Genomic DNA, 26088 nt, shown 5'->3' with positions numbered 1-26088 from the left:
GACCATTTTAAAATCAAGATTGGCTATTTTTCTGAAAGATCGGCTATAGGAATTATTTTGAGGCAGGTATCTGCTCTGTGTTGTATGGAAAGTCAGACTAGGTAATCACAATGGTCCCTTCTGGCCTTGGACTGTATGAAAGAATGCTTGTGCAGCCTTCAATCAGTGTCCTTGCTTGTATGTATGATACAGTTTTGTAATTACATGGTCATATGGTATAAGACACATTGACACCCATATGTGTCATCAGTGTGGTTGGAACCTTTAGATCCACCACACAGACCTCTGCCACTTGAGCTAATGGAGTAACTGATAGCAGGTTGTGCACTGGAGGGGAATAAGAACATGAGAATGGCCATACTGGGTCAGACCAATGGTCCATCCGGCCCAGTATCCTGTCTTCCAGCAGTAGCCAGTGCCAGGTGCTTCAGAAGGCATGAACAGATTGGGCAATCGAGTGATCCATCCCCTGTCGTCCACACCCAGCTTCTGGCAGAGGGTAGGAACACTCAGAGCATGGGGTTGCATCTCTGACCATCCTGGGTAATAGCCATTGATGGACGTATCCTTCATGAACTTATCTAGTTCTTTTTGAATCCTGTTGTTGTTTTGGCCTTCACAACATCCTCTGGCAACAAATTCCACAGGTTGACTGTATGTTGTGTGAAGAAGTACTTCCTTTTGTTTGTTTTAAACCTGCTGCCAATTAATTTCATTGGATGACTCCTGGTTCTTATGTTATGTGAAGGAGTAAATAACACTTCCTTATTCAGTCATGATTTTATAGACCTCTATCATATCCCCTCCTAGTCTTTTTTCCAAGCTGAAAAGTCCCACTCTTTTTAATCGCTCCTCGTATGGAAGCTGTTCCATACCCCTAATCGTTTTTGTTGCCCTCCTCTGTGCCTTTTCCAATTCTAATATATCTTTTTTGAGATGGGGCAACCAGAGCTGCACACTATTCAAAATGTAAGTGTACCATGGATTTGTGTAGAGGCATTATGATAGTTTCTGCCTTATTATCTATCCCTTTCCTAATGATTCCTAATATTCTGTTTGCTTTTTTGACTGCTGCTACACATTGAGCAGATGTTTTCAGAGAACTGTTCTCAGCGACTCCAAGATCTCTTTCTTGAGTGGTAACAGCTAATTTAGACCCATTTATTTTGTATGTGTAATTGGGATTATATTTTCTAATGTGCATTACTTTGCTTTTATCAACATTGAATTTAATCTGCCATTTGTTGCCCAGTCATCCAGTTCTGTGAGATCCCTTTGTAACTTCATAGTCTGCTTTGGACTTAAGTATCCTGAGTAATTTTATATCGTCTGCAAATTTTGCCACGCCACTGTTTACCCCTTTTCCCAGATAATTTTTGAATATGTTGAACAGCACTGGTCCCAGTACGGACTCCTGAGGAACCCCGCTATTTACCTCTCTCTATTGTGAAAACTGACCGTTTATTCCTACCCATTGTTTCCTATGTTTTAACCAGTTACTGATGCATGAGATGACCTTTCCTCTTGTCCCATGACTGCTTACTTTGTGTAAGGGTGAGGGACAGTTACAGTCTCCTTGTGCATCCAGTTCATAGAATCATAGAATATCAGGGCTGGAAGGGACCTCAGGAGGTCATCTAGTCCAACCCCCTGCTCAAAGCAGGGCCAATCCCCAACTAAATCATCCAAGCCAGGGCTTTGTCAAGCCTGACCTTAAAAACTTCTAAGGAGATTCTACCACCTCCCTAGGTAATGCATTCCAGTGTTTTACCACCCTCCTAGTGAAAAGGTTTTTCCTAATATCCAACCTAAACCTCCCCCACTGCAACTTGAGAGCATTACTCCTTGTTCTGTCATCTGCTACCACTGAGAATAGTCTAGAACCATCCTCTTTGGAACCCCCTTTCAGGTAGTTGAAAGCAGCTATCAAATCCCCCCTCATTCTTCTCTTCCGCAGACTAAACAATCCCAGTTCCCTCAGCCTCTCCTCATAAGTCATGTGTTCCAGTCCCCTAATCATTTTTGTTGCCCTCCGCTGGACTCTTTCCAGTTTTTCCACATCCTTCTTGTAGTGTGGGGCCCAAAACTGGACACAGTACTCCAGATGAGGCCTCACCAATGTCGAATAGAGGGGAATGATCATGTCCCTCCATCTGCTGGCAATGCCCCTACTTATACAGCCCAAAATACTGTTAGCCTTCTTGGCAACAAGGGCACACTGTTGACTCATATCCAGCTTCTCGTCCACTGTAACCCCTAGGTCTTTTTCTGCAGAACTGCTGCCAAGCCATTCAGTCCCTAGTCTGTAGCGGTGCATGGGATTCTTCCGTCCTAAGTGTAGGACTCTGCACTTGTCCTTGTTGAACCTCATCAGATTTCTTTTGGCCCAGTCCTCTAATTTGTTTAGGTCCTTCTGTATTCTATCCCTACCCTCCAGCGTATCTCCCTCTCCTCCCAGTATAGTGTCATCTGAAAACTTGCTGAAGGTGGAATCCACACGATCCTCCAGATCATTAATGAAGATATTGAACAAAACCAGCCCCAGGACCGACCCTTGGGGCACTCCACTTGATACCAGCTGCTAACTAGACATGGAGCCATTGATCGCTACCCATTGAGCCTGACAATCTAGCCAGCTTTCTGTCTACCTTATAGTCCGTTCATCCAGCCCATACTTCTTTAACTTACTGGCAAGAATACTGTGAGAGACCATGTCAAAAGCTTTTCTAAAGTCAGGGAACAACACGTCCACTGCTTTCCCCTCATCCACAGAGCCAGTTATCTCGTCATAGAAGGCAATTAGATTAGTCAGGCATGACTTGCCCTTGGTGAATCCATGCTGACTGTTCCTGATCAGTTTCCTCTCCTCTAAGTGCTTCAGAATTGATTCCTTGAGGACCTGCTCCATGATTTTTCCAGGGACTGAGGTGAGGCTGACTGGCCTGTAGTTCCCAGGATCCTCCTCCTTCCCTTTTTTAAAGATGGGCACTACATTAGTCTTTTTCCAGTCATCCGGGACCTCACCCAATCGCCATGAGTTTTCAAAGATAATGGCCAATGGCTCTGCAATCACATCCGCCAACTCCTTTAGCACTCTCGGATGCAGCGCATCCGGCCCCATGGACTTGTGCTCGTCCAGTGTTTCTAAATAGTCCCGAACCACTTCTTTCTTCACAGAGGGCTAGTCACCTCCTCCCCATGCTGTTCCAGCCTATCCTCCCCACCCCAGCTCCACGCCTTCTTGCCCAACCAGCCTCCCTGTGCAACCAGTCCTAGCCTCCCCTTCCTTCCTCTCAGTCTAGCTTCTTGCCCAGACAGTTCTAGTCTCTCCCGAACTTCCTGTCACAATCTGTTCCCCTCCCAGTCTCACCAGACTCCTTGCCCCAGTCAACTCCTTTCCCACCCCCAGGGTCCAGCTTTTGTCCCTTCTGTATCTGGATCAGGCAGCTTCCTCCTCCACACGGCCTGGGTGCCAGCGAGAGGGGGTGGTGGTGGTGTCTCTGAGAACACAGGAGAGACAGGCTCCCTGCTCTCAGTTCCAGTGACCTGTTCCGCCCCAGTCTGGAGCAGTAATTACAGGTAAAGTCCAGCTTTTCCCCTGTAGCCCTGGATTGACGCATGCGCAGTCACTTGGTGGGGATGGCACAAGCGCAATCTGGTCACAGGTAGAAGTTGTGAGAGGATGGAGCATGCTCAGCCTGTGTGAACTGTGATTTTTTTCCAAAGGCGTATAACTCAGCCATGTTTGGGTGGGTTTTCGTACGGAAGACAAAATACCTTTGTTTCAGCAAAGTGCCATCTCCCTGCTGAATGTCACCAGCTCCAAAGCACTAGAGCATATCAAAAGATCGCCAAATATTTTTTTTTAAACATTGCAAAAGGACTTATTTTTCCCTAGTGTTGTTCTCGGAAATGGCTGAACCATTTTGGCTGAAATTTTCCAAAATAATTCAGTCTGAGACAGACACCTGGCATGGAGAACTTTACTTAAATGGTTGAAATCTGTCAAAGTTATAAGCAATTGAAAATAGAGTGTTATAATGGGATGTATCAGGCGACATGAATAGGCAGTACTACCAGGCCCACCTATAGTATAGTGATGAGATAGCTTTCATGTATACAGCACCTGAAAAATGATAGCCATGTAATACGCTCCTTTTATCATGCACCCAGGTCATGTGCTGTGTGCCAGCTAATCCACATCTGCTGGATGACATCCTGAATTTCCGAGCAGTTTCCAAGCAGCTGCCATTTAAAGGACCCAATTTGCCAGACAACCAGTTGAAATTTCTCCTTCTAAACTGCTCATCCTGCCCTTCACAGCAATCTTCAGTCTTGGAGCAGTGGCATAGTTAAGGGCCCATGTCTCAGAAATGATTGGGGATAAAACCAGGTCTTTACTTTCCACTGGGATGCCCAGCACCCAGTTCTAGCCCTGGAAGGACCTGAGATATCAGACCTTCCACTTCCCTCATTGTTATATCAGAAAACTATTTTAATGTTTAGAGGTCTTTACAATGTATTATTTACAACTGTCCTCACCCACTGGAGCTCTGCGTGTTTGGGCGCATATAATCTACAGCAGCCTACCTTTGTAGGTGAAAGGCCTTGAAAATTGTATCAGTTTAGAAACCTAAAATCTTGCAAACACTTTTACAGTGTTTGACATATACAAAATATATGTGGAGATATTGTAGGCATAAAGAAACCGTGCCTTCCCTGACTCACTTATGCCTTCACTTCTTGTGAGTTATGCAGCTACCCCAACATCAGCCAATAAAACCTTTGTAATGGACCTGTACAGTTGTGTATTGTGTGTGTGTAAATTTCTACGAAGAGTATCATGTTATAAAGCACTAGGGGCCATTCAAACAGCCAGATCTATATTGGCTGAATATTCCTAATTCTCTCATTCTGCAGCTAGTGCAAGCTGCTCGTAGTTTCGTTTTGGCTGCTGGACTTTTCCATTTTAATGTTATTCTGAGGGAATGAAAGCTGCCATATTTTTCATGAACTTAATGTCATTATTTTGTTTTTCATATTATAAATCTTAAAAATGTCTGCTGCTGTGATGCTCCCTCTGATGGGACTGTATCTGCCATGGTCGTGTACAGCAGATAGAAAAGGAGGACTTGTGGTACTTTAGAGACTAACCAATTTATTTGAACATAAGGTTTCGTGAGCTACAGCTCACTTCATCCAATGCATTCAGTGGAAAATATAGTGGGGTTCTCTGTGTATATAAATCTCCCCACTGTATTTTCCACTGAATGCATCCGATGAAGTGAGCTGTAGCTCATGAAAGCTCATGCTCAAATAAATTGGTTAGTCTCTAAGGTGCCACAAGTCCTCCTTTTTGCGGATAGACTAACACGGCTGCTGCTCTGAAACCTGTCAGTATAGCAGATAGTAATACCTCAGTAATACATAGTCTTAGTCACAGCTCGTCTGAGAAAGAACCATTCAGTTACACTTTGCAACCCTCTATCCCAAAGCTCTTTGAGGTTTTGGGGTACATTATCTCCAAACAGTAATAACCCCTAGTGCAGGTTAGTTCATGCAGGCCTCATTTCTGAAGATAGGAATGGTCTTGGTGTGCTAACAGCACTCTCCTCTTATTGCTATTGACACTACATGACTGCAATATTGTTTGCATAGTTGCTGGTTAATTCAGGATTGGCCAAATGTGTCCCACAGAGTCCATAATTCGGTGTAACAAGGCCACCCTAGTGTTTAATATGGCAAGTGTTTGTGCTGCAAAAACTACAGGTCGCAGCATCAATGCTCCAGCTTAAGCTGAGAGGCTTGTGCTCCAGGCACTGCAGTTTGGAATTTATTGTCTCTGCAGCCCATGCCACCGCATATGACTAATGCGGTGGCAATCAACTCTTATTTTATGGGCAAAGTTTAGGTGCATTTGTGTTAACATAGGTCCGAATGCCAGTGATTGTATCTTGAAAAGTCTGCCAACTGAAAATGGGCTTTAAACTGCTAGATGTTTTAAGCAAAAGTACTAGGTGAGTAAAATTGGAGAAGTATTCTGTATTTTTGTCTAAAAAGCAAGTGCTTGAAAAGTATTACATTAGCACAAGGCAAAGGTAGGGTTTAAAAGCATAAAACAATCTACTGTAATGGCAGGTACTACGTGGATGCAACATTAGCACCCAATTGGGCACTCTAATCCGTGTGCCAACATGGAGCCCCAATGACTTCTGGGGATTATCTGGCAGAATCAGAGCCTAAACCAGGACAAACTCAGGGATGGCGATTTTTTCTTCTTTTTACTTAGAGTGCAATTCCTTAACCCAGGCTCCCTGTCAACACCTGTTACATACACTCCCTGCCTCTTCTGCCTTTGTTTACACTGGTCGCTTTCTGCCACTGAGACAGATCTGGAGTGAAAAGTGAAAGATGCTGCTGTTCTTCCGTAAAAGGAAACCCAGCGATGCGGCCCGGAAGCGCCTTGAATACCAAATGTGCCTGGTAAGCTTTGGGATGATGCTTTTCCCTTTTCTGTATCCCTGTTTTGGATAAGGATGCTAAGCTGAACTCCCAACCACTGGTAACTACAGATCCTATGGCACTTTCATTACTAGGTGCTACTGCAGTGCAAATAATAATAATGAATAAAAGTTCAGGTGTTTACCTGCGCTGTGATTTGGCTAGGACAGCTGGGGTAGATGCTCAACTGGTATAAGTTGTCATAGCTACATTGAAGTGAATGAAATTACATTGCTTTATACCACCTGAGGGTCTGTCCCCTGGTTTATAGTCTGCCTCCTTAAAACCATCCCCAGGTAGTTTTTTCACCACTTCTAAAAGTAGTTGTGGAGTGGTGCTGGCATAGGATGGCTGCCATGTTCTACCCCAGAGGCAGCCACATTTCGCTAGTGGGAGATTGATTCCTATTTAAGCAGACAGCAAAGTGCTTCAGGATGAAAGGCCTTATGCACTGTATGAATATATGTAAGTAGCTGGTGTAACTGAGAAGAGATGAGTGGTTTTAGACTTTTTTCCCTATTCATAATTTTAATAGTTTAGAGACACTATCTAGCCAAAGGATCAAATGTTGCTTTGGATGCCTGCATCCAGTGTGTGTATTTTAAACTAGTATGATGCATAAGCTCCACTTCTCTAAGCTCTTCCTGACATCTTGCTCTGCACTAAAACTTCATTTAAAGCTGAATTTGGCCCCTGTATTTTCTGACATGTATTTGCATGACATCAGTTTCACTACCTGGGTTAATAACAGTGGTTACATCTAATTGTCTGGTGAAAACAGGAATGAATAAATATGTATTAATGATGCTACTCCCTGAAGTCGTTACTGTGGAAATGATTAGACCCCCAAAACATAATTTACCTTAGAAGCTGCAGAGGACTAGAAGAACTCTTCTTCCAACTGGTCATTGTATCTTTTAATAGCTCAGAGATGAGGATGCTGGGTGTTGTGAAGAATTGCCCTTGTGACTTGCAGCTGCTTCTAATTCTTCCTAGTAACCCCAGCGGCCTGACCAGTGAAAGTGATGGTTTTCTTTGAGTCTGAACGTTACAGCGATTTATGTGTTCAGAGTCCAATCAACTAAATGGACTGGCTTGGCAGTTGTTAGCCTCTGTCGGGTTCCCCATCATAACTCCCTTTCACTTTTAAGTTCATGTAAGCTGCCTTCATTTCAGTAGACTGTGTGAAATGAATTTGCGGGGAGGGCGTCTCTGGCTAGTTCCTGGTGGGACAGGTATACATGTCACAAAATACACAAAAATGGTCACTTATTGGCCCCCTTGTTGACAATCTCAGCAGAGAGGCTAAGGACAGTGAACTTACCCTCTTGCCCCAGATATGGTTGCACCATGTCACGATTGGCACATTGGTTTGGGCAGTAAAGGGGCAGTTTTCCCTTCCTTGCTGGGGCTATACCTGTTCTGGAAATAAATGGGAACTTTGGTCTCCAGGGCTATCAGTCTGTCAATCCACCAACCCTAAAATTCACTCAAACTTCCACCTTCACGGATAAAGCTTAGGTGGTGTTTAAAATTGACTTTTTGCTCCTTGAAACTTGTCTGAGGGCCCCAATTCAGCAAGGTGCGTAAGCACGATAGCGCTTTTGAGTCAGTTGGACTATTCACAAGCTCAAAATTACACATGTACTTAAATATCCTTCTGGATCAGGGTGCTTATGCACTTGAAGACCCTGATCCAGCCCCCCTCGAAGTGAGTGGTGAAACTCCCATTGCTTGCACTGGAGCAGGGTCAGGCCCAAAGTGTGTCTCTGCTCTGGAAGAGTGTCTGTAAAACTAGCACTGTGGGGTCTGGTGTTTGCTGTCCCAGGATTATTGCCATAGGGGCTGTGCTTAGTCTCCAAGTGAAAGGATTTTTTTCTAACTGCCAGCCTTGCAGACTCAGTCTGGGCTCCAAGTCAAGCTGGACTCTTTTCATCTTATGAGCATCACTAATAATAACAAGTTCGGGAGGCCAAGTTACGCTCCCTGGTGCAACCTCATTATCGCCTTTAGTGGTAGCAACAGGTTGCACAGGTGCTACAAGCTGGAACATAACAACTGCTTTATACAAGAAGGAATGAACCCCAGCTCCCCTTTCTGCAGCTGAGTTAGCCCTGTAGCAGGAATAGAAAGCAGCAGTAATTACTTTTGTTCCCCTAGATAGCAGATCTGATTCTGAATGCACAAAGGGAGTAAGAGGTACCATTTTTACAGTAGTCCCTTTATGTAGTAGAGCCTCCCTCTCATTCATGGCATGATCTATTTATCTCCAGTCCTAGAGAACCGGGAATTATGTCACTAAAACACTTGCATATGCTCTCTGTTAAAATCTTCTTGCACAAGTAAGTGACATCTCTGCTCTTGATGCAGAAATTCACTTTTCTGCACAAACAATGTTTGTATTGTAGAATTTAGTTTCTTGGTTGCATGAACAGGGCTTCAAGTATAGCTATGGAATATACTTTGCATCTAATACTGGCCTTTGATTGGGGTGGCGATAGCAAAGAGCTGTGATTAAATTTCTAAAGAGAGGTCAGCAGGGTAGTTTAGCCAACATGCAGCAAGAGGCCACTTTTCTCTCTTAGCATTCTAAACGTGCAGCACATATTTCTCTCTCTCTCTCTCTCTCTCTCTCTCTCTAGGCAAAAGAAGCTGGTGCTGATGACATTCTTGATATATCTAAATGTGAACTCTCTGAGGTATGTGATTTGCAGAGTGAGGGGACCTGTCCAGCTCTCTCATTTCCTTCCCAGTATAGAACGTCAGTTGTTATAACTCTGAGACTAGAGCAGTGGTTCCCAACCAGTCGATCCCGGAGGATCTCTGTCAATTGCGATCTCTGGCTGTGCAACGGGGCTGCTGCTAAGACAGGCTCCCTGCCTGCCCCAGCTCCAGGCCGCTCCCAGAAGCGGCTACCATGGCCCCAGGGGTCTCCCTCCACACACTGCTCCTGCCTGTAAGTACCACCCCCACAGCTCCCATTCGCCAGGAATGGGGACCTGTGCCCAATGGGAGCTGTAGGGGCCATGCTTGCAGAGAGGGGCAATGCACAGAGCCACATGCCGCCCCCCCCCCCCCCCCCGGGGCGGCAGGGGTGTCTTGGCGCTTTCCAGGAGTGGCATGGGGCTGAGGTAGGCAGGGAGATTGCCTTAGTGGCAGCCACGCTGCACCGCTGAGCATGAGCTGCTGGAGGTAAGTGCTGCCTGGAAGGAGGCCGCACCCCAAGCCCCAGCCCTGACCCCCCCTCCCAGAGCCAGCACCTGCACCCCCTCCTGCATCCCAACACTCTGCCCCAGCCCGGAGCCCCCTCCTGCACCCAAACTCCCTCCCAGAGCTTACACCCCTCACCCCCTCCTGCCCCCCAACCTCCTGCCCCAGGCTCAGCCCAGAGCCCCCTCCCACGCTGCAAACCCCTCGGCCCCAGCCCAGAGCCAGAATCCCACCCCCGTACCCCAGCCCAGTGAAAGTGGTAGTGAGTGTGGGGGAGAGTGAGTGATGGGGGGGGGGGGAAGGAGTGAGTGGAGTTGGGCTTTGGGGAACGGGAGGGGCCTCAGGGAAGGGGCGGGGTAGATCCTGGGTTGTCTTTAAATTCAAAAAGTGATCTTGGGTGATCTTGCTGGTCTGGAGACAGAGATGAACTGCTTAATTTATCTGTCATGGCTTTATCTGTGCAGAATTGTTGCCTCTTTGTTCAGTCTAGTTCATCTCTTGAAGTGTGGGGCTTCTGCCCCTTTTTTGGGAAGTCTTCTCTGTGGCCTAAGACAGTAGTTCTGCACCTTTTCCATACTCGGAACGCCAACATATGTAAAGGCATCTGTCCTCTCCCCTTTCCCATTTGGCCAAGTTGTGTGCTGGGAGTTACAAAGACATGCTGGGATTCCCCATTTGTATAGAGACTCACTGAGAATGTGCCTGGCCTTCTGAGGGATCTGTGCGCTGCCTGTTAAGCCACCCAAGTCCTGGACAGCTGTCCAGACCTAGCAGCACATTCTCTGTTTGCCTGAAGTCCCTGTCGTGCTGCCCAGAGCCACTGGTTGATGTTCACAGCAGTGCAGTGAAGTGCTGGGTCCTGGGACCAGCTATTGACTAATGACAGAGACAGTAATCTTAGTATCAGTTTGGTTTTTAATGAAAGCGGATTGTTGAGTCCTGTGGATGGATACTTTAGAAGTGCTTAGAAAATTAATGGCACGTTGCAATGTATTGTTGTGATCTATTGGGCTATTTTTGTGCTTGATTTCAGATTCCTTATGGCGCTTTTGCAACATGTAAAGTTTTGCAAAAAAAGGTAAGAGAAGTCTAATACTAAGTGTTATTACAGTATGTGAAGTGCCTATGTAACGTATATGGGCTTACGTGATGCTTCAGAGGAAGATGAAATCTCTGTCCTTAATGCACTTGACCAGTTATGCAATGCTATACATAGAGGGTGTTCTGATGTTTTCTTGAGGCACCCAGGATTCTGTTATCTTGTTACTCCCCTGCCTCAGTGAGAGAGAGACTTGCTGGTGCTAAACATGGTGTCAGCTTCCTGTCACTCTAGTCTGGTAGCCACTCAAACAATCTCCTCAGAAGCTCTGCCAGCCTTGCTTTGCCTTGCCGGTTAACTTTAGGTGCACTCCAATCACCCTTGAAAGCATTCCCCACAGTATCCAGCCTGTCACTGGACACTCACAGAAATTACCAAGTTTGCTATCTCCAAAGGGACACTGCACACACCAGCCTGTTTGATTCAACGAAGGATTCACGGTCTGCTTAATATTACAGCACTGAGAGGTATTTATGATAAAATAAAGAGAAGTGTATTAACAAAGATAGAGATTTAAGTGGTACTGCGTAAAGGTAATGAAAACAGAATTGGTTAAAAACAAAACTATAACACACTTTTAAAAGACTAAACTTTAGCAGGCTACCGTCCTTTGGCTAAAGCAGTGTTCTCACCCTCAAAGTCTGTCTGCAGAGCTTGCTGGTTTTCAGTCAAAACCATCATCCACAATGGTCACGAATCACTCCCCTCTGCCAGAGACATGGATAACAAAATGTCTTTTAGTTTCTCCTTATATTTCCTCAAAACTTATTGTTTTGACCCCAGAAACAAGACAACCCCCCAGTGGTTTTAGTTTTTGGTGCTTTCCCAGGCTGATTTCACACTCCCTGCTTCCCCGGTCAGCCTGGCTTTTCCTGTTGTCTTACATGCAAATGCAGCTCCCATCATATTGGCTTTTGAATTGCTTGATTTACCTGCCTGCCAAGGTCTCTGATGTAAACCAACATTCCTGTTTCTGGGACAGGCTTGTTCATCAGTCCTGCTGGGTCACGTGGTGAACACATTTTTAGCACATACATACAGCTTCGTAGTTATCACCCATATATACATCTCGCAACGCTTATGATGACCAGTATACCATAAGCCAGAGGTCCCCAAAGTGTGGGGCGCACCCCCTTATGGGGGCATGGAGTGGGGCCTGGGCCAGCTGCCATGGGGGCAGGGAGGGAATGCCACCCAGCCCCTTCCCACTCCCAGCTCTGCTCTGGTCCCGCCCCCAGGAGTCCCCGGCTCCCGGCCCCACGCCTGGCCCTGGCCTCAGCCTTGGCGTGGCTCAACTCACGGCCCCGCACCAGTCCCCAACCCTGGCACCCCCACCGCAGCTGGGCTGTGGCCCTGCTCCCAGCCCCAGACTCGCCCCTGGCTGCAGCCCCAGCCTTGGCACCCTTACCCCTGTCCACATTCCTCCTCCCTGAGCTGTGTCCCCATTCCTGGCCACTTTGGGGACCACTTTGTGGTCTCTCGTTTGGGGACTGCTGCTTTCAGCTTTCATTTAATACCTCACATAGAATATCAGGGTTGGAAGGGACCTCAGGAGGTCATCTAGTCCAACCGCCTGCTCAAAGCAGGACCAATCCCCAACTAAATCATCCCAGCCAGGGCTTTGTCAAGCCTGACCTTGAAAGCCTCTACGGAAGGAGATTCCACCACCTCCCTAGGTAACGCATTCCAAGTGCTTCACCACCCTCCTAGTGAACAGGTTTTTCCTAACATCCAACCTAAACATCCCCCCTGCAACTTGAGACCATTACTCCTTCTTCTGTCATCTGCTACCACTGAGAACAGTCCAGATCCATCCTCTTTGGAATCCCCTTTCAGGTAGTTGAAAGCAGCTATCAAATCCCCCCTCATTCTTCTCTTCTGCAGACTAAATAATCCCAGTTTCCTCAGCCTCTCTTCATAAATCATGTGCTCCAGCCCCCTAATCATTTTTGTTGCCCTTCGCTGGACTCTCTCCAATTTATCCACATCCTTCTTGTAGTGTGGGGCCCAAAACTGGACACAGTACTCCAGATGAGGCCTCACCAATGTCGAATAGAGGGGATTGATCACGTCCCTCCATCTGCTGGCAATGCCCCTACTTATACAGCCCAAAATACTGTTAGCCTTCCTGGCAACAAGGGCACACTGCTGACTCATATCCAGCTTCTCGTCCACTGTAACCCCTAGGTCCTTTTCTGCAGAACTCCTGCCTAGCCATTCGGTCCCTAGTCTGTAGCAGTGCATGGGAATCTTCCGTCCTAAGTGCAGGACTCTGCACTTGTCCTTGTTGAACCTCATCATACTTCTTTTGGCCCAATCCTCCAATTTGTCTAGGTTCTTCTGTATCCTATCCCTACCCTCCAGCGTATCTGCCATTCCTCCCAGTTTAGTGTCATCTGCAAACTTGCTGAGAGTGCAATCCACGCCATTCTCCAGATCATTTATGAAGATATTGAACAAAACCAGCCCCAGGACCGACCTTTGGGGCATTCTGCTTGATACCGGCTGCCAACTAGACATGGAGCCATTGATCACTACCCATTGAGCCCGACGATCTAGCCAACTTTCTATCCACCTTATAGTCCATTCATCCAGTCCATACTTCTTTAACTTGCTGGCAAGAATACTGTGGGAGACCATATCAAAAGCTTTGCTAAAGTCAAGAAATAACACAACCACTGCTTTCCCCTTATCCACAGAGCCAGTTATCTCATCATAGAAGGCAATGATCTTGTCAGGGTTCCCTCCCCACTCTGAACTCTAGGGTATAGATGTGGGGACCCTCATGAAAGACCCCCTAAGCTTATTTCTACCAGCTTAGGTTAAAAACTTCCCCAAGGCACAAATCCTTCCTTGTCCTTGGAATGGTATCGCTGCCACCACCAAGTGAGTTAGACAAAGATTTAGGAAAAGGACCACTTGGAGTTCCTGTTTCCCCAAAATATCCCCCAAAGCCCTTCACCCCCTTTCCTGGGGAGGCTTGAGAGTAAACAAGGTGAGCACAGACCAGACCCTTGGGTTTTTAGGACACTAAAAACCCCAATCAGATTCTTAAAAACAGAACTTTTATAATAAAAGAAGAAAACGTAAAAGAAACACCTCTGTAAAATCAGGATGGAAGATAATTTTACAGGGTAAGATTTAAAACATAGAGGATTATCCTCCAGGCAAAACTTTAAAGTTACAAAAAAAACAGGAATAAACCTTCCTCTTAGCATAGAGGAAAATTCACAAGCTAAAATAAAAGATACTCCTTGCTCTTATTTACTATTTCTGTAAGTTTAAATGTATCATTCAGTAGGAGCTGGATTACTTGCTTGGTCTCTCTTTGTCTCTGGAGAGAACACACAAAACCCAAAACAAAAATCTTCCCCCACAGATTTGAAAGTATCTTCTCCCGTTATTGGCCCTTTTGGTCAGGTGCCAACCAGGTTATCTGAGCTTCTTAACCTTTTACAGGTAAAGGAGGGATTTTATGCTACCCTTAGCTGTATGTTTATGACAGACCTTCTTTACAGACAAATACTGTGATAGCAATGTTAGGTGTAGTGAGTTTGTCAAGCCTGAGAGGAGTTGCTGTCAGAGAGTAGTGAACCACCAATGAGCCTCTTTATCACAGGAGAATATATGTAGGAATTCTTGCTGAGCCTCTACAGGAGTTAACTTAGAAAGAATCAAATCTCATGCTGTCTTAGCCTGCATGACCTCAAGTATTATTGATCAGAAAATTATCCAGACCCCTCTTTAAATTCAGCTGTGATATCTGACTCTGGCCTCCTATGGCAGTCAGTTCCACTCATGCAAATACATATTTTATTTAATATTTAATCTAATCAGGTCTGAACCCCTTACAGAAATAGAACAATTGAATACAGAATGAAATCCATGGGGATGTGGTTGTTCAGGCTGTAATATCTCCTGTGATGTTATTCCAATATTATTTTTTTTCTTCAGGTGCTGATTGTTCATACAAATAATCTAACATCTCTGGTTCCAAAGTCCTGCAGTCTCCTGAATCTCATAACTGTGAAGGTAACCTGTGAGCCTGTAACAATGTCTCTGTTCGCATTCAGTCAGGGTTAAAAATAAGCCCTCTACCCATCAAACTGATTCTCACCTCTAGGGACTGACAGCAAGATGTAAAATCTTCTTCACTGACCTCACCCCTTCAGTTTCATCCCCGGGAGGCAGTGGCAGGAAGTCTTTACCATCTGGGGGCTGTTGAGCTCCTGTCACTGGCACTACAGTGAATCCATTTGTTTGTAGAGGCTGGGATTTTCTTGGCCATATCTACACTACGAAAGTACTCTGATTTTACAGAAGTCAATTTTTGGGAACAGATTGTATAAAATTGAGTGCATGTGTCCATCCTAAGCGCATTAATTCGGCGGTGTGTGTCCACAGTACCGTGGCAAGCGTCAACATTCCGAGCGTTGCACTGTGGGTAGCTATCCCACAGTTCCCGCAGTCCCCGCTGCCCATTGGAATTCTGGACTGAGCTCCCAATGCCTGATGGGGCCAAAAATTTGTCACATGTGGTTATGGGTGAACGTTATTAGTCAACCCTCCTTCCCTCCATGAAAGCAACAGCAGACAATCGTTTTGCACCCTTTTCCCTGGATTGCCCGAGCAGACGCAATCCAGGGAAAAGGGCATGAAATGATTGTCTGCTGTTGCTTTCATGGAGGGAAGGAGGGTTGACTGATGACATTTATCCATAACCAGGCAGAGGACCCAGCAAACAATGGGACCATACGCTGCCAAGCTTTGTCATGCAATGATACCAGATTACTTGCTACAAGCATGGCGTGGTAAAGTGTCCTACCGTGGAAGACGGAATAAGGCTGCTCTCCCCAGAAACCTTCTGCAAAGGTTTTTAGAGTACCTCCAGGAGTGCTTCATGGAGATGTCCCTGGAGGATTTCCGCTCCATCTCCCGACACGTTAACAGACTTTTTCAGTAGCTGTACTGGCCATGAATGCATCCCAAGTCTTCAGGGCTACTTAATCATTAAAAAATGCTTGCTTTTATAACATGTATTATATTTAAAAAGGTACACTCACCAGAGGTCCCTTCTCCAGCTTGGTTGGGTTGGGAGGGTATTTCAGTCAGGGTGATAAAAAGATCCTGGCTGTTGGAGAGAACAGTGTGCTGTGTGTTCTTCTCAAGCTCCTCCTCCTCATCTTCCTCATCCACAAAATCCTCAGGCATGGCGGAGAGTGTCCCATCACGGACAGGGGTGGGGTAGCGGTGGCAGCCTCCCCTAGAATTGCATGCAGCTCAGCATAGAAGCGGCATGTCTGGGGCTCTGTCCCAGAGCGTCCTTTTGATGCTTTGGTTTTCTGGTACGCTTGTCTGAGCTCCTTAAGTTTCACACGGCACTGTGTTGCGTCCCTGATGTAGCCTCTGTCCCTCATGGCCTCGGAGATTTTTTGAAATGTTTTGGCATTTCGTCTTTTGGAACGTAGTTCTGATATCACGGATTCCTCTCCCCATACAGCGATCAGATTCAGTACCTCCCGTTCGGTCCATGCTGGAGCTCTTTTTCGATTCTGGGACTACATGGTCACCTGTGCTGATGAGCTCGCCTGGCCAAACAGGAAATGAGATTCAAAAGTTCCCGGGGCTTTTCCTGTACACCTGGCCAGTGCATCAGAGTGCTGTCCAGAGCAGTCACAATGGTGCACTGTGGGATAGCTCCCGGAGGCCAATACCTTTGTATTGTGTCCACACTAACCCTAATTCGAAACGGCGATGTCGATTTCAGCGCTAATCCCCTCACTGGGAAGGAGTACAGAAATTGCTTTTAAGAGCCCTTTGTCGGAAAAAATGGCTTCATTGTGTGGACTCCGACATAAACTCGTAGTGTAGAGTCATAGAAATGCAGGGCTGGACAGGATCAGGAGAGTTCATCAAGTCCAGCTCCCTGCACTGAGGCAGGACCATCCCTCACAGCTTTTTGTCCAAGCTGTTCTTAAAAGCCTCCAGTGACAAGGATTCTCTACAAGCTTCCTTGGTGACCTGTTCCAGTGCTGAACTATCTGTAGAGTTAGAAAGCTTTTCCTAATATCTAACTTAAGTATCCCTAGGTCCAACCTGAGCCCATTACTTCTTGTCCTTCCTTTGCTGGACGTGGAGAACAGTGGATTACTGACAGGAGCTAGGTGCCCAGCCCCTACCAGAAGTCCATAGAAATTGGATGCCTGATGTTCTTAGGGCCTTTTGAAAGTTGCAGCCTGGCAGACTGACTTTCACTGCTGGGTAACTCCTCTCTGTGCTTACTTCACCACAAGCTTGATTGATGACAGAATCTTCTCCTCCTGTCCTAGGTTTTAGATCTCCATGACAACCAGCTGACATCACTTCCTGATGATATTGGCCAGCTGACATATCTCCAGGTAAAGGGTTTGTGGGTTGTATCCTGGGTGCCTGATTTAAGATTCTACTCTAGGACAGCGTGGTTGATTTGTAGTGCTATTAAATAGCTAACTAGTATTTTAAATGACAGTTGTCAGTCACTGGATCCTTATCACTCACTTGACTTTCCCTAAGAGCCAAGTTAATCGCATTGAAAATGGCAGTTTGGGGCATAGCAGGCACGTCACATTCCTTGGTGCCAGTTTACACCATTCTGCTATAACTGGCCTTTAGGATAGGGCAACGGCCGGCAAACCACTCACAGCAGGTCACCAACCATGTGCCGGAGGCATAGAGAGGCTGCAGTTTCCAGTCTAATTTCTTTCTGAAGTACTCAGGTTCTGCAGCTCCTATTGAAATGAATGTGTCGGGAGCGACAGTCCCAGTGTGCCTACTGTAACTCTGACGTCCTGTCGTCACTGGGGAAGAAGATTAGTCCTCCCCTCCATGCGCCCTTGCCATGAAGAGCATTGGAGTTCATTACTCCCTGTTGCTCTAGGAAGTTACTGGACATTCCACGATGGGAACCCACTGGAGCACAGGGATCTTGTCTCCTGAGAAATGAGGAAGAGCATTACAAGACTTAAAGTATGTGTGTTTTGTACATAATATGGAGGGGGCATATGTCCTGTGCAGCCTGTTAGAGACCTGCCCTCAGCAGTGACTTTGGGAGCCCTGTTTTATAGACCATGGGAAGCTGTGCATTGTGGAGGAGGGAGATGGTCTCCGTGGGTAGGGTAGGATTGGACCATTATGTGAACAAACTAACTGAGATCCCAGAAGCATGCTCTGATTGGGTTGTATGCTCTGTCCTTCTGTTGGGAAGGTGGCGCTCTAGCAATGGAGGCTGGGAAATATGTTCTAGATGGGAAGAAATAAATCGGCATCTGCCAGTCTGAGAGGGGATGAGACTTTGCTCCGTGCTTTGACTGGGGGGCTAGATAAGAGCCTCCCCTAGTAAACACTGAGATCCCACAGTAGTCCCAGGCAAGGAATAATGGTTGCAGTGTCTAATGAAAAATAGACTAAGCAGTGACTAACTAATGTGTAGATCCCAATAGGATCACTCTCCTGTAGCCCTCTGGCCTGGAGGGAGAAGGAGGGAGAGGGCTGCTGCTGCTCCTGCTGATACTGATACTGCTGCTGTTAGGCCCTGGGCTCTCCCTGCTGCTCCAGCTGCTCCCCTGGCTGGGCCAGACACCATCCCCCTTCTCTGCTACCTGGTTGCTCGCCAGCTGCTGGACCCCCCACCCTCGGGTACTGCTACTGCTCCAACTGCAGCCCATTGGGGGGCGGGAGCCTGCTGGCGGGCTCCCCAGAATGGGGGAGTGAGGGATCCCAGCTGTTGCTGTTGTGGACACCACCACCATCATCACCTGAGAGGGGTCCTTTCTGCCTACCCGGACCACCACCTGGAGTTCCTGGAGCTGCTGCTGCGGAGTCTGCTTCCTGGAGCTGCTGAAGCCCCGAAGAGGAGAAGAAAAGGACGATCTACCAGTGGGGGAGCACCTTGAGACTTTGCCGGCCTCCGTGGAGGGGGCCTTTGGAACTGAGTAACTTTCAAACTGTGCTCTTGTGGTGGGGGTCTTGACTGTGTGTGTGGGGACACGGGGGTGTGGCGTGGAGCTGCCCCCCGATCCATCTGTGTCTCCCCCCCAACCCCCACCACTACCACCACCACCGCAGCCTCCTCTACCACCCCACTGGGTGTATACCATCTGCCTCAGCTCCTGCTTCTGGACTCAGCTGCTTGCTTGGCTTGCCACGCCCTGATTGCACCATTTGGGCCAGAAGCAGCAGCCAGCCCAAACTGACTTTGTGTAAGTGCATGTGGGCGCACGTGCTCCCCCCTGGACTGCCCACCTCACAGCTTTTCCCCTTGCTATCTGCCCCATTTGCCCCTTCCAGTCCTTTGCCCCCCCTTTGCCCCAGCCCCCCTTACTAGTTCGGTTTGTTTGCCTGCCCCGCCCATTTCCCTCTGCAGCCCTTGTTTGTTTGCCCTGCCCCAGCCTCTGAAGCTAGCCCCTTGCTCTGTGCGTCCATGCCCCCTCCCATGCGCTTGTGCCACTCCCCATGTTAGTTTAAACCCTCTTCACTGCACCCCCAACGCTGTTGTATCCCCCCCTCCCCTAGTGCAGCTAGAGGAGCCAGAATCCCACCCAGTGTTGGTTATTGACCCCAACTCCTGATTGCCCCCCCATCCAGCCCACCCCCTTTGGCGCCCTCCTCCCCTGCCTGCAGCCTAGCGGGGACGAGTGGTCGACCTGCTTCCCCTCTCCCCTCCTCCTTCTGGTGTCTCCCCTTCCCTCCCTGCTCTTGATGGCGGGGGACGAGACGGGTGGGGCCCCTCCAGAAAACCCCACCACCCCTCCCCCACCTGCTGCCCCGTTGCCCCCCTGAGCCTCTACCTCCAGTGCCGCAGCCGAACCACCTGCTACTGCCCCCGCTGGGGCACCGGCAGAGGTGGACACCGGGGTGACCTTCGCTGCTGCCACGTCCCTCGCCCCTTCCGACCCTGGGGAAGCCCTCCCAGCCGGCAGGAAGGGCCAGGGTAAAAAGAAGGGCAATGGCCCCGCAAAAAAGACCAAGCCCTCCATGGCAGGGGCTGCCCACACTGCTGCGGCCCCGCCACCAACCGCGGCGCCCCTCCCCACAGTTCCCTCCACCAGCTCTGCGGGTGCCCCTCCCCCGGCCCCCAGGGCGTACGCCCAGGAGGCGGCAGCCCCCTGGCCTACTGCTACGTCCTCTTTCCCGCCCACCTCCTCCGCTACCATCTATAGCGGCCAGGGCCCCTTCCCGACCTTGACCAGGAAGCATGGCGTCCGTTGCCTCCTCGTGCCCGCCTCGCCCCATGTGGAGACGTACATGCGGGCATTGGCAAGGGTGGTGGGACACACAGCCATTGTGGCAGCCTCCAAAATGTACGGAAAGGTCGTCATCTTCTTAGCATCAGAGGCTACCGCCCAGGAGGCAGTGGAGAAGGGCCTGGCTGTGGGGGGCGTGTTCATCCCCCTGGAGCCGCTAGAGGACCTGGGCATCCGTCTGGTCCTGACCTCCGTCCCTCCCTTTCTTCCCAATGCCACCCTGTTACCTGCCCTCTCCACCCTGGGGAAACCCATCTCCGTTGTCAGCCCTCTCCCACTGGGCTGCAAAGACCCTGCCCTCCGTCACGTCCTCTCATTCTGCTGGCGGCGCGTGACGGAGAGGCGCTCGAGGGGTCATTCCTTGTCCCCTGTCAGGGGGCCTGTTACCGGGTGCACTACTCCACGGGAGAGGCCCGGTGCTACCTCTGCCAGGCGATGGGGCACATCCAGAGGGACTGCCCTTGGCCCTGCAAGGAGGGGCATCCGGGACCCCCGATCCCCGGCAGGGCGCCGACCCCGTCATCGCCGGTGCCCCTGGCTGCCCGGCACCTGAAGCCACCCCTCCTCCTTCCCAGCCCACCACTGCTCCCGCTTGGGAGAATCTGGTGGGGCCTGCGGAGGAGGGTGCGGCAGGGACACCGCCGGGCATGGGAGAGGGCCTGGCCCAGGGGGAATCCTCCCTTTCTCGTGCTGCCCTACCGTTACCCCTCCCTGAGTCCTGAGCCATCGCCTCTGCCCCCTGACACGACCCCTGCTAGCCAGCCCCCAGATGATGCCATGGAGGGCTGAGCCCTAGTACAGGGGAAGCAGGGCAAGCGGAAGGCTCGAGCTCTGCTCCTCCCAGCCGATGCAGAGGCCCCCCAGAAGACCAGGAAGGGGGGCACCGATGCCGAGCCTTCCGCTTTGACCACGGGTGTGATCCATCCACCGGTGCCAGCTGGGGAAGATGTGGCAGCACCGGAAGGTAGTATCTCCCCTCCACGGGAGTTCCTCCCCTCCGAGGCCCCCGAGGGAGCCCCTCCTGCCCTGGTACCATCTGAAGCCCCTGTGAGCCCCGAGGCGACCGTCGCTTCGGGTGCCAGCGCGGAGAACCCTGGGGTGGTGGAAAGCAATCTCCTGTCCATATATGAGGAGATCGAGGCCCTGGGTCTGACCCTGGTCACCCAGGGGGAGGACGACCCTTTGCCAGCGGTCCTCGATCTGGGCGACCTCACTCCAGCCCCTCTTTCCCCATGCTCCTTCCCCCTGACTGTTGCTTCTGCTCCCACCTCCGAGGAGTCCCTGGACTGTTCCATCCGCAGAAGGCTCCCTGCTGACAGCTGTTGAGCTGATGGCCAATGCCAGGCAACCGGGACCTGAGTCACCAGGGGCACCCCTCATTGGTGTGGAAAAATCGACTTCCTTCCTGGGCAGGGGCTTTACAGAACACAGTCCACCTCCTGATGCCGTGGCTGCCAAACCCACCATAGAGCCTGCACCCGGCATCACTGAGAGCCCCTCCCCATCCCCCCCAACCCTTGAGTCTGACCGAGAAGTGCCACCGCCCAGTTGCTTAGCTTCTGGAGTTCAGAATCTCGCCTCTGCCCCTACCCCTGTCCCGGACCCCGGCCCTGCCCCGATGCTGACCCTGTCTCAATCCCCTCCATTTCCTGCGATGTTATTGCCGCCCCTGGGGCTGTCTTCTTCCCATTTCCGGTAAATGACCCCCAGGCAGCGTTGTGTTTCCCTGTCCCGATCCACTAGGGGCTGCTGTCTTCCCTCCGCCGCCCCCTATTGCCCCAGGGTTCGAGGTGGGCTGCGTGGCGCCAGCCCATCGGGCGCCCCGTCGGGGGTCCGCACCCTGCCGGCCCGTCTCAGTGGGCCACGGGGCTGTGCCAGGGGCCCCGTCAGGGGATGACCAGGAGACAGTAACCCCACCCCCCCTTGTGCTGCGAGAGGAGCTGCGGGAGTTTTTAGAAGACATCCGTGGCTCCCGCAACAAGGTACAGCTCGCTCTCCAGTGATGGGGGGACTTTCATCTGGTCCTCCGGGCCGCAAGGGCCTTTATGGGGGAGGGTAAAAGGACCGGGAAGCAGGCTGCCGCAGCCTACCAGCAAGTCCGCGGCTTCCGTGACTCGTTACTCACCTATGGGGTAGGTCACAGTTTGCTGCGTGTCAAATGGGGGCCGCGAGCGTCCCTGCCAGCAAGGATCCCCCCCAGCCCTCCTCATGGCACTGTTCACAATCGCAACATTGAACACCCGGAGCTGTAGGATGGATCTCCGCAGGTCCCAGGTGCTCTCCTTCCTTCGGGAGGGGGAGTACTCTGTGGTTTTCCTGCAGGAGACCCATACAGATCCGGCCGCCGAAGACAGCTGGCAGCTGGACTCGAGGGACAGGATCTACTTTAGCCATCTCACAGTTCGTACGGCTGGAGTGGCGACCCTGGTCTCCCCCGACCTAGAGCCCGAGGTGCTGGGGCTCGCCAAGGCTGTGCCGGGCCGCCTGCTGCACCTCTGGGTCCATATGGAGGGGCTCATGGTCAACCTCGTTAATGTCTATGCCCTAGCATCAGGCCCGGAGCGGCTAAGATTCTATCAGCAGGCGTGGGCCTTCCTCGGCACCTTGGATCCTCACGAATGCCTGGTCCTGGGCGGGGACTTTAACACCAGCCTCGAGGAGTGGGACCGCTCACGGACCGAGCAGTGCCTGGCTGCCGCGGACATCCTCCGGGAGATAGTCGAACACCACTCCCTGGTGGACGTCTGGCGCAACCACCACCCGGATGACATTTCCACATTCACCTTTGTCCAGGTGGAGGCCCATCGGTCGTGCCACTCCCGGTTGGACCGCATTTATTTATCACGCTTCCACCTTTTATGAGCCCACTCCTCCAGCATCCGGCTGGCCCCATTTTCTGACAATCATTTAGCCACCGTGACAGCCTCCCTCTGCACGGAGAGGCCGGGGCCGGTCTATTGGCATTTCAACAACAGCTTGTTGGAGGATGTGGGCTTCATGACATCCTTCTGGGAGTTCTGGCTGGCCTGGCAAGGGCAGTGGTGGGACCTGGGGAAGGTGCACGCCCAGCTCTTCTGCCATGACTACGCCCGGGGCGCCAGCCGATGGAGGGATGCGGCGATAGAGCAGTTGGGTCGGGAGGTCTTAGAGCTGGAGAGGCATCTGGCCGCCAGCCCTGAGGATTCGCCCCTCTGCGGAGCGTGCCAGGAGAAGCGGGAGGAGCTCCGGGCCCTTAAGGACCATCAGTCCCGGGGTGCCTTTGTTTGATCCCGCATCCGTCTCCTTCGGGAGATGGATCGCGGCTCCCACTTCTTCTGCGCCCTGGAGAAAAAGGGGGTCCAAGAAGCGCATCACCTGCCTTCTGGTAGAAGATGGCACCCCCCTCACGGATCCGGTGGAGATGTGCAGGAGGGCAAGAGCCTTCTACGCAAGCCTTTTCTCCCCAGATCCGACCGATCCTAACGCTTGTAGAATGCTCTGGGAGGAGCTCCCTATGGTCAGTGCGGGCGACCGAGACCGGCTGGAGCTGCCTCTCACTCTGGCCGAGTTCACGGAAGCCCTCCGCTGCATGCCCACCAATAAATCTCCGGGCATGGACAGGCTGACTGTGGAGTTCTACCGCGTGTTCTGGGATGTTCTCGGCCCAGACCTAGTCACCGTCTGGGCTGAGTCTTTGCAGAGCGGGGTCCTCCCTCTTTCGTGCAGGCGAGCCGTGCTCACCTTATTGCCAAAGATGGGGGACCTCCGCGATTTACGAAATTGGTGTCCTGTCTCACTCCTCAACACAGACTACAAAGTCATAGCAAAAGCCATCTCGCTGCGGCTAGGGTCCATGCTGGCGGACGTGGTCCACCCAGACCACACCTACACTGTCCCGGGCTGCAGCATCTTTGACAACCTATATCTGGTCTGGGACCTTTTGGAACTCGGGTGTAGGGATGGTCTGTCATTCGCCCTCCTGTCCTTGGATTGGGAGAAGACGTTCTACAGGGTGGATCACGGGTATCTCCTGAGCACTGCGTGAGCGTTTCACTTCAGACCCCAGTTTTGGGGTTTTCTCTGGGTGCTGTATGCCTCTGCAGAGTGTCTAATCAGGCTCACCGGTCAGCTTCGGGCAAGGAGTACAGCAGGGGTGCGCCCTCTTGGGCCAGTTGTACGCTCTGGCGATTGAGCCCTTCCTCTGTCTCCTCCGCAGGAGGTTGACAGGGTTGGTGCTGCGGGAGCCAGAGCTGCGGCTGGTCCTGTCAGCGTATGCCGCCAACATGCTCCTCGTGGTCCAGGACCCAGGCGTCTTGGTGCGGGTGGAGGCCTACCAGGCCATCTATTTGGCAACCTCCTCCGCCCGGGTCAGCTGGGTCAAGAGCTCTGGCCTGGTGGTCAGGGACGGCTGGCAGGCGAGCTCCCTCCCACCCGCGCTTCAGGCCATCTGGTGGAGCGCGGGTCTGCTGCTCTATCTCGGCATTTACCTTTCTGCTACGCATCCCTCTCCGCCGGAAAACTGGTACAATTTAGAGAGCGGGGTGGTAGAGTGGCTCCGGAAACGGACAGGACTATTCTGGTGCCTCTCCCTTCGAGGGAGAGCGCTGGTGCTTAAATCAACTAGTCCTGTCCATGCTGTGGTCCCGGCCCCAGGTTTTCTGGCCAACCTCCGGACATCTATTCTGGAGTTCTTTTGGTCAGGACTGCACTGCGTCGCTGCAGGGGCTCTCCATCTACCCCTGGAAGAGGGAGGGCAGGGCCTGAAGTGTCTGCACGTTCAGGTCCATGTCTTCCACCTCCAGGCCCTGTAGAGGCACCTTTATGGTGCAGGTAGTCCGGCGTGGAGCGTACTGGTGCACGCCTTCCTGCGCCGCTTCCGAGGACTCCGAAACGACCGACAGCTCCTTTATCTCCATCCGAGAGGTCTTCCGCGAGACCTCTCCGGGCTGCCTGTCTTCTGCCAGGACCTCTTCCGAACCTGGAAACTGCTTTCAACAACCAGGTTCGTGGAGGCCACCGAGGGGGCAGATCTCCTCACGGAGCCCCTGCTACACAACCCCCAGCTTCGCGTGCAGATAGCGGAGTCTCCCTCGGTGTGCCAGAGGTTGGTCCTGGCAAAAGTCACAAGAGTCAGAGACCTCCTGGACTACGACCGGGGAGACTGGCTGGATCCCCTGACGCTTGCTCAGCACATGGGGCTCTCCAGACCTCGTACTCCCCAGCACGTACTTCAGGAGGTGAGGGCTGCTTTGCCACCCACTGCTCGGGTTTACCTCGACCAGGTCCTGCATGAGGGTGCGCCCCGCTCACGCTCCACCCCTCATCAGGCCCCTGCCCCGTGGACCCAACCGACCTCTCCACCCCTTCACCGTGAGCCGGCTCCACAAGCTGCAGCCAGTCTGCTTCCAGACCGCGCTAAGGAAACATCTATACACGCTCGTGCTCAATACCCTTCACGCCCTCACCCTTGTGTCCCGCCCCGATACAAAATGGCGGGACCTCCTGCCACCTTTGGAGGGTGCGGAGCCCCGGTGGGCCAGCCTATATTCCACCTTGGTCCCAGGGCCTGCTGGGGATATCAGTTGGCAGCTCCTTCACAGAGCCGTGACCACGGGCGTGTACTTGGCGCAGTTCACCCCTATCCCAGACACCTGCCCCTTTTGCGGCATGAGGGAAACCCTGGCACACATATCTGGAGTGTGCCAGGCTGCAGCCCCTATTCCAGCTCCTCACAAATGTTTTATTATTCTTTTGGCTGCACTTTTCCCCTCACCTTCTTATTTATACACTCCCTATCCGCAGCCCCACAAAGTCACAGGATCTCCTGGCCCTAGCTAAAATGGCCATATATAAAACCAGAGTGAGGAGGTTGGCCGATGGAGTCTCCTGTGATCGTGGGGCCTATTTCCAATCCTCCGTCCGTTCACGTATCCAGGCAGAGTTCCTCTGGGCGGCGTCCACTGACTCCCTTGACGCCTTTGAGGAGCAGTGGGCGCTGTCTGGGGTTCTCTACTCGGT

The 26088-nt window shown here is 51.1% G+C and overlaps 1 protein-coding gene across 6 annotated transcripts in view; it reads left to right on the top strand.

The window, feature by feature from the left end:
* LRSAM1 (leucine rich repeat and sterile alpha motif containing 1) overlaps positions 1-26088 on the top strand; it is a 61826-nt gene that overhangs the window by 862 nt on the left and 34876 nt on the right. For 3 of the 6 annotated variants that reach the window (XM_073314468.1, XM_073314463.1, XM_073314465.1), the window contains exons 2-6: positions 6290-6483; positions 9144-9200; positions 10745-10789; positions 14765-14842; positions 17140-17208. In XM_073314468.1, the coding sequence (XP_073170569.1) occupies positions 6412-6483; positions 9144-9200; positions 10745-10789; positions 14765-14842; positions 17140-17208 (321 nt within the window). In that variant the 5' untranslated portion in view covers positions 6290-6411. Of the gene's footprint in view, positions 1-118; positions 563-6289; positions 6484-9143; positions 9201-10744; positions 10790-14764; positions 14843-17139; positions 17209-17726; positions 17816-26088 lie in introns of those variants that run through there. The other 3 variants (XM_073314466.1, XM_073314467.1, XM_073314469.1) reach the window with 3 other exon arrangements.

Source organism: Lepidochelys kempii, chromosome 16 (assembly GCF_965140265.1).
Source record: "Lepidochelys kempii isolate rLepKem1 chromosome 16, rLepKem1.hap2, whole genome shotgun sequence".
Classification (NCBI taxonomy): Eukaryota; Metazoa; Chordata; order Testudines; family Cheloniidae; genus Lepidochelys; species Lepidochelys kempii.
Note: the sequence above shows the minus strand (reverse complement) of the source record. Positions and strands in the feature narration are given on the sequence as shown.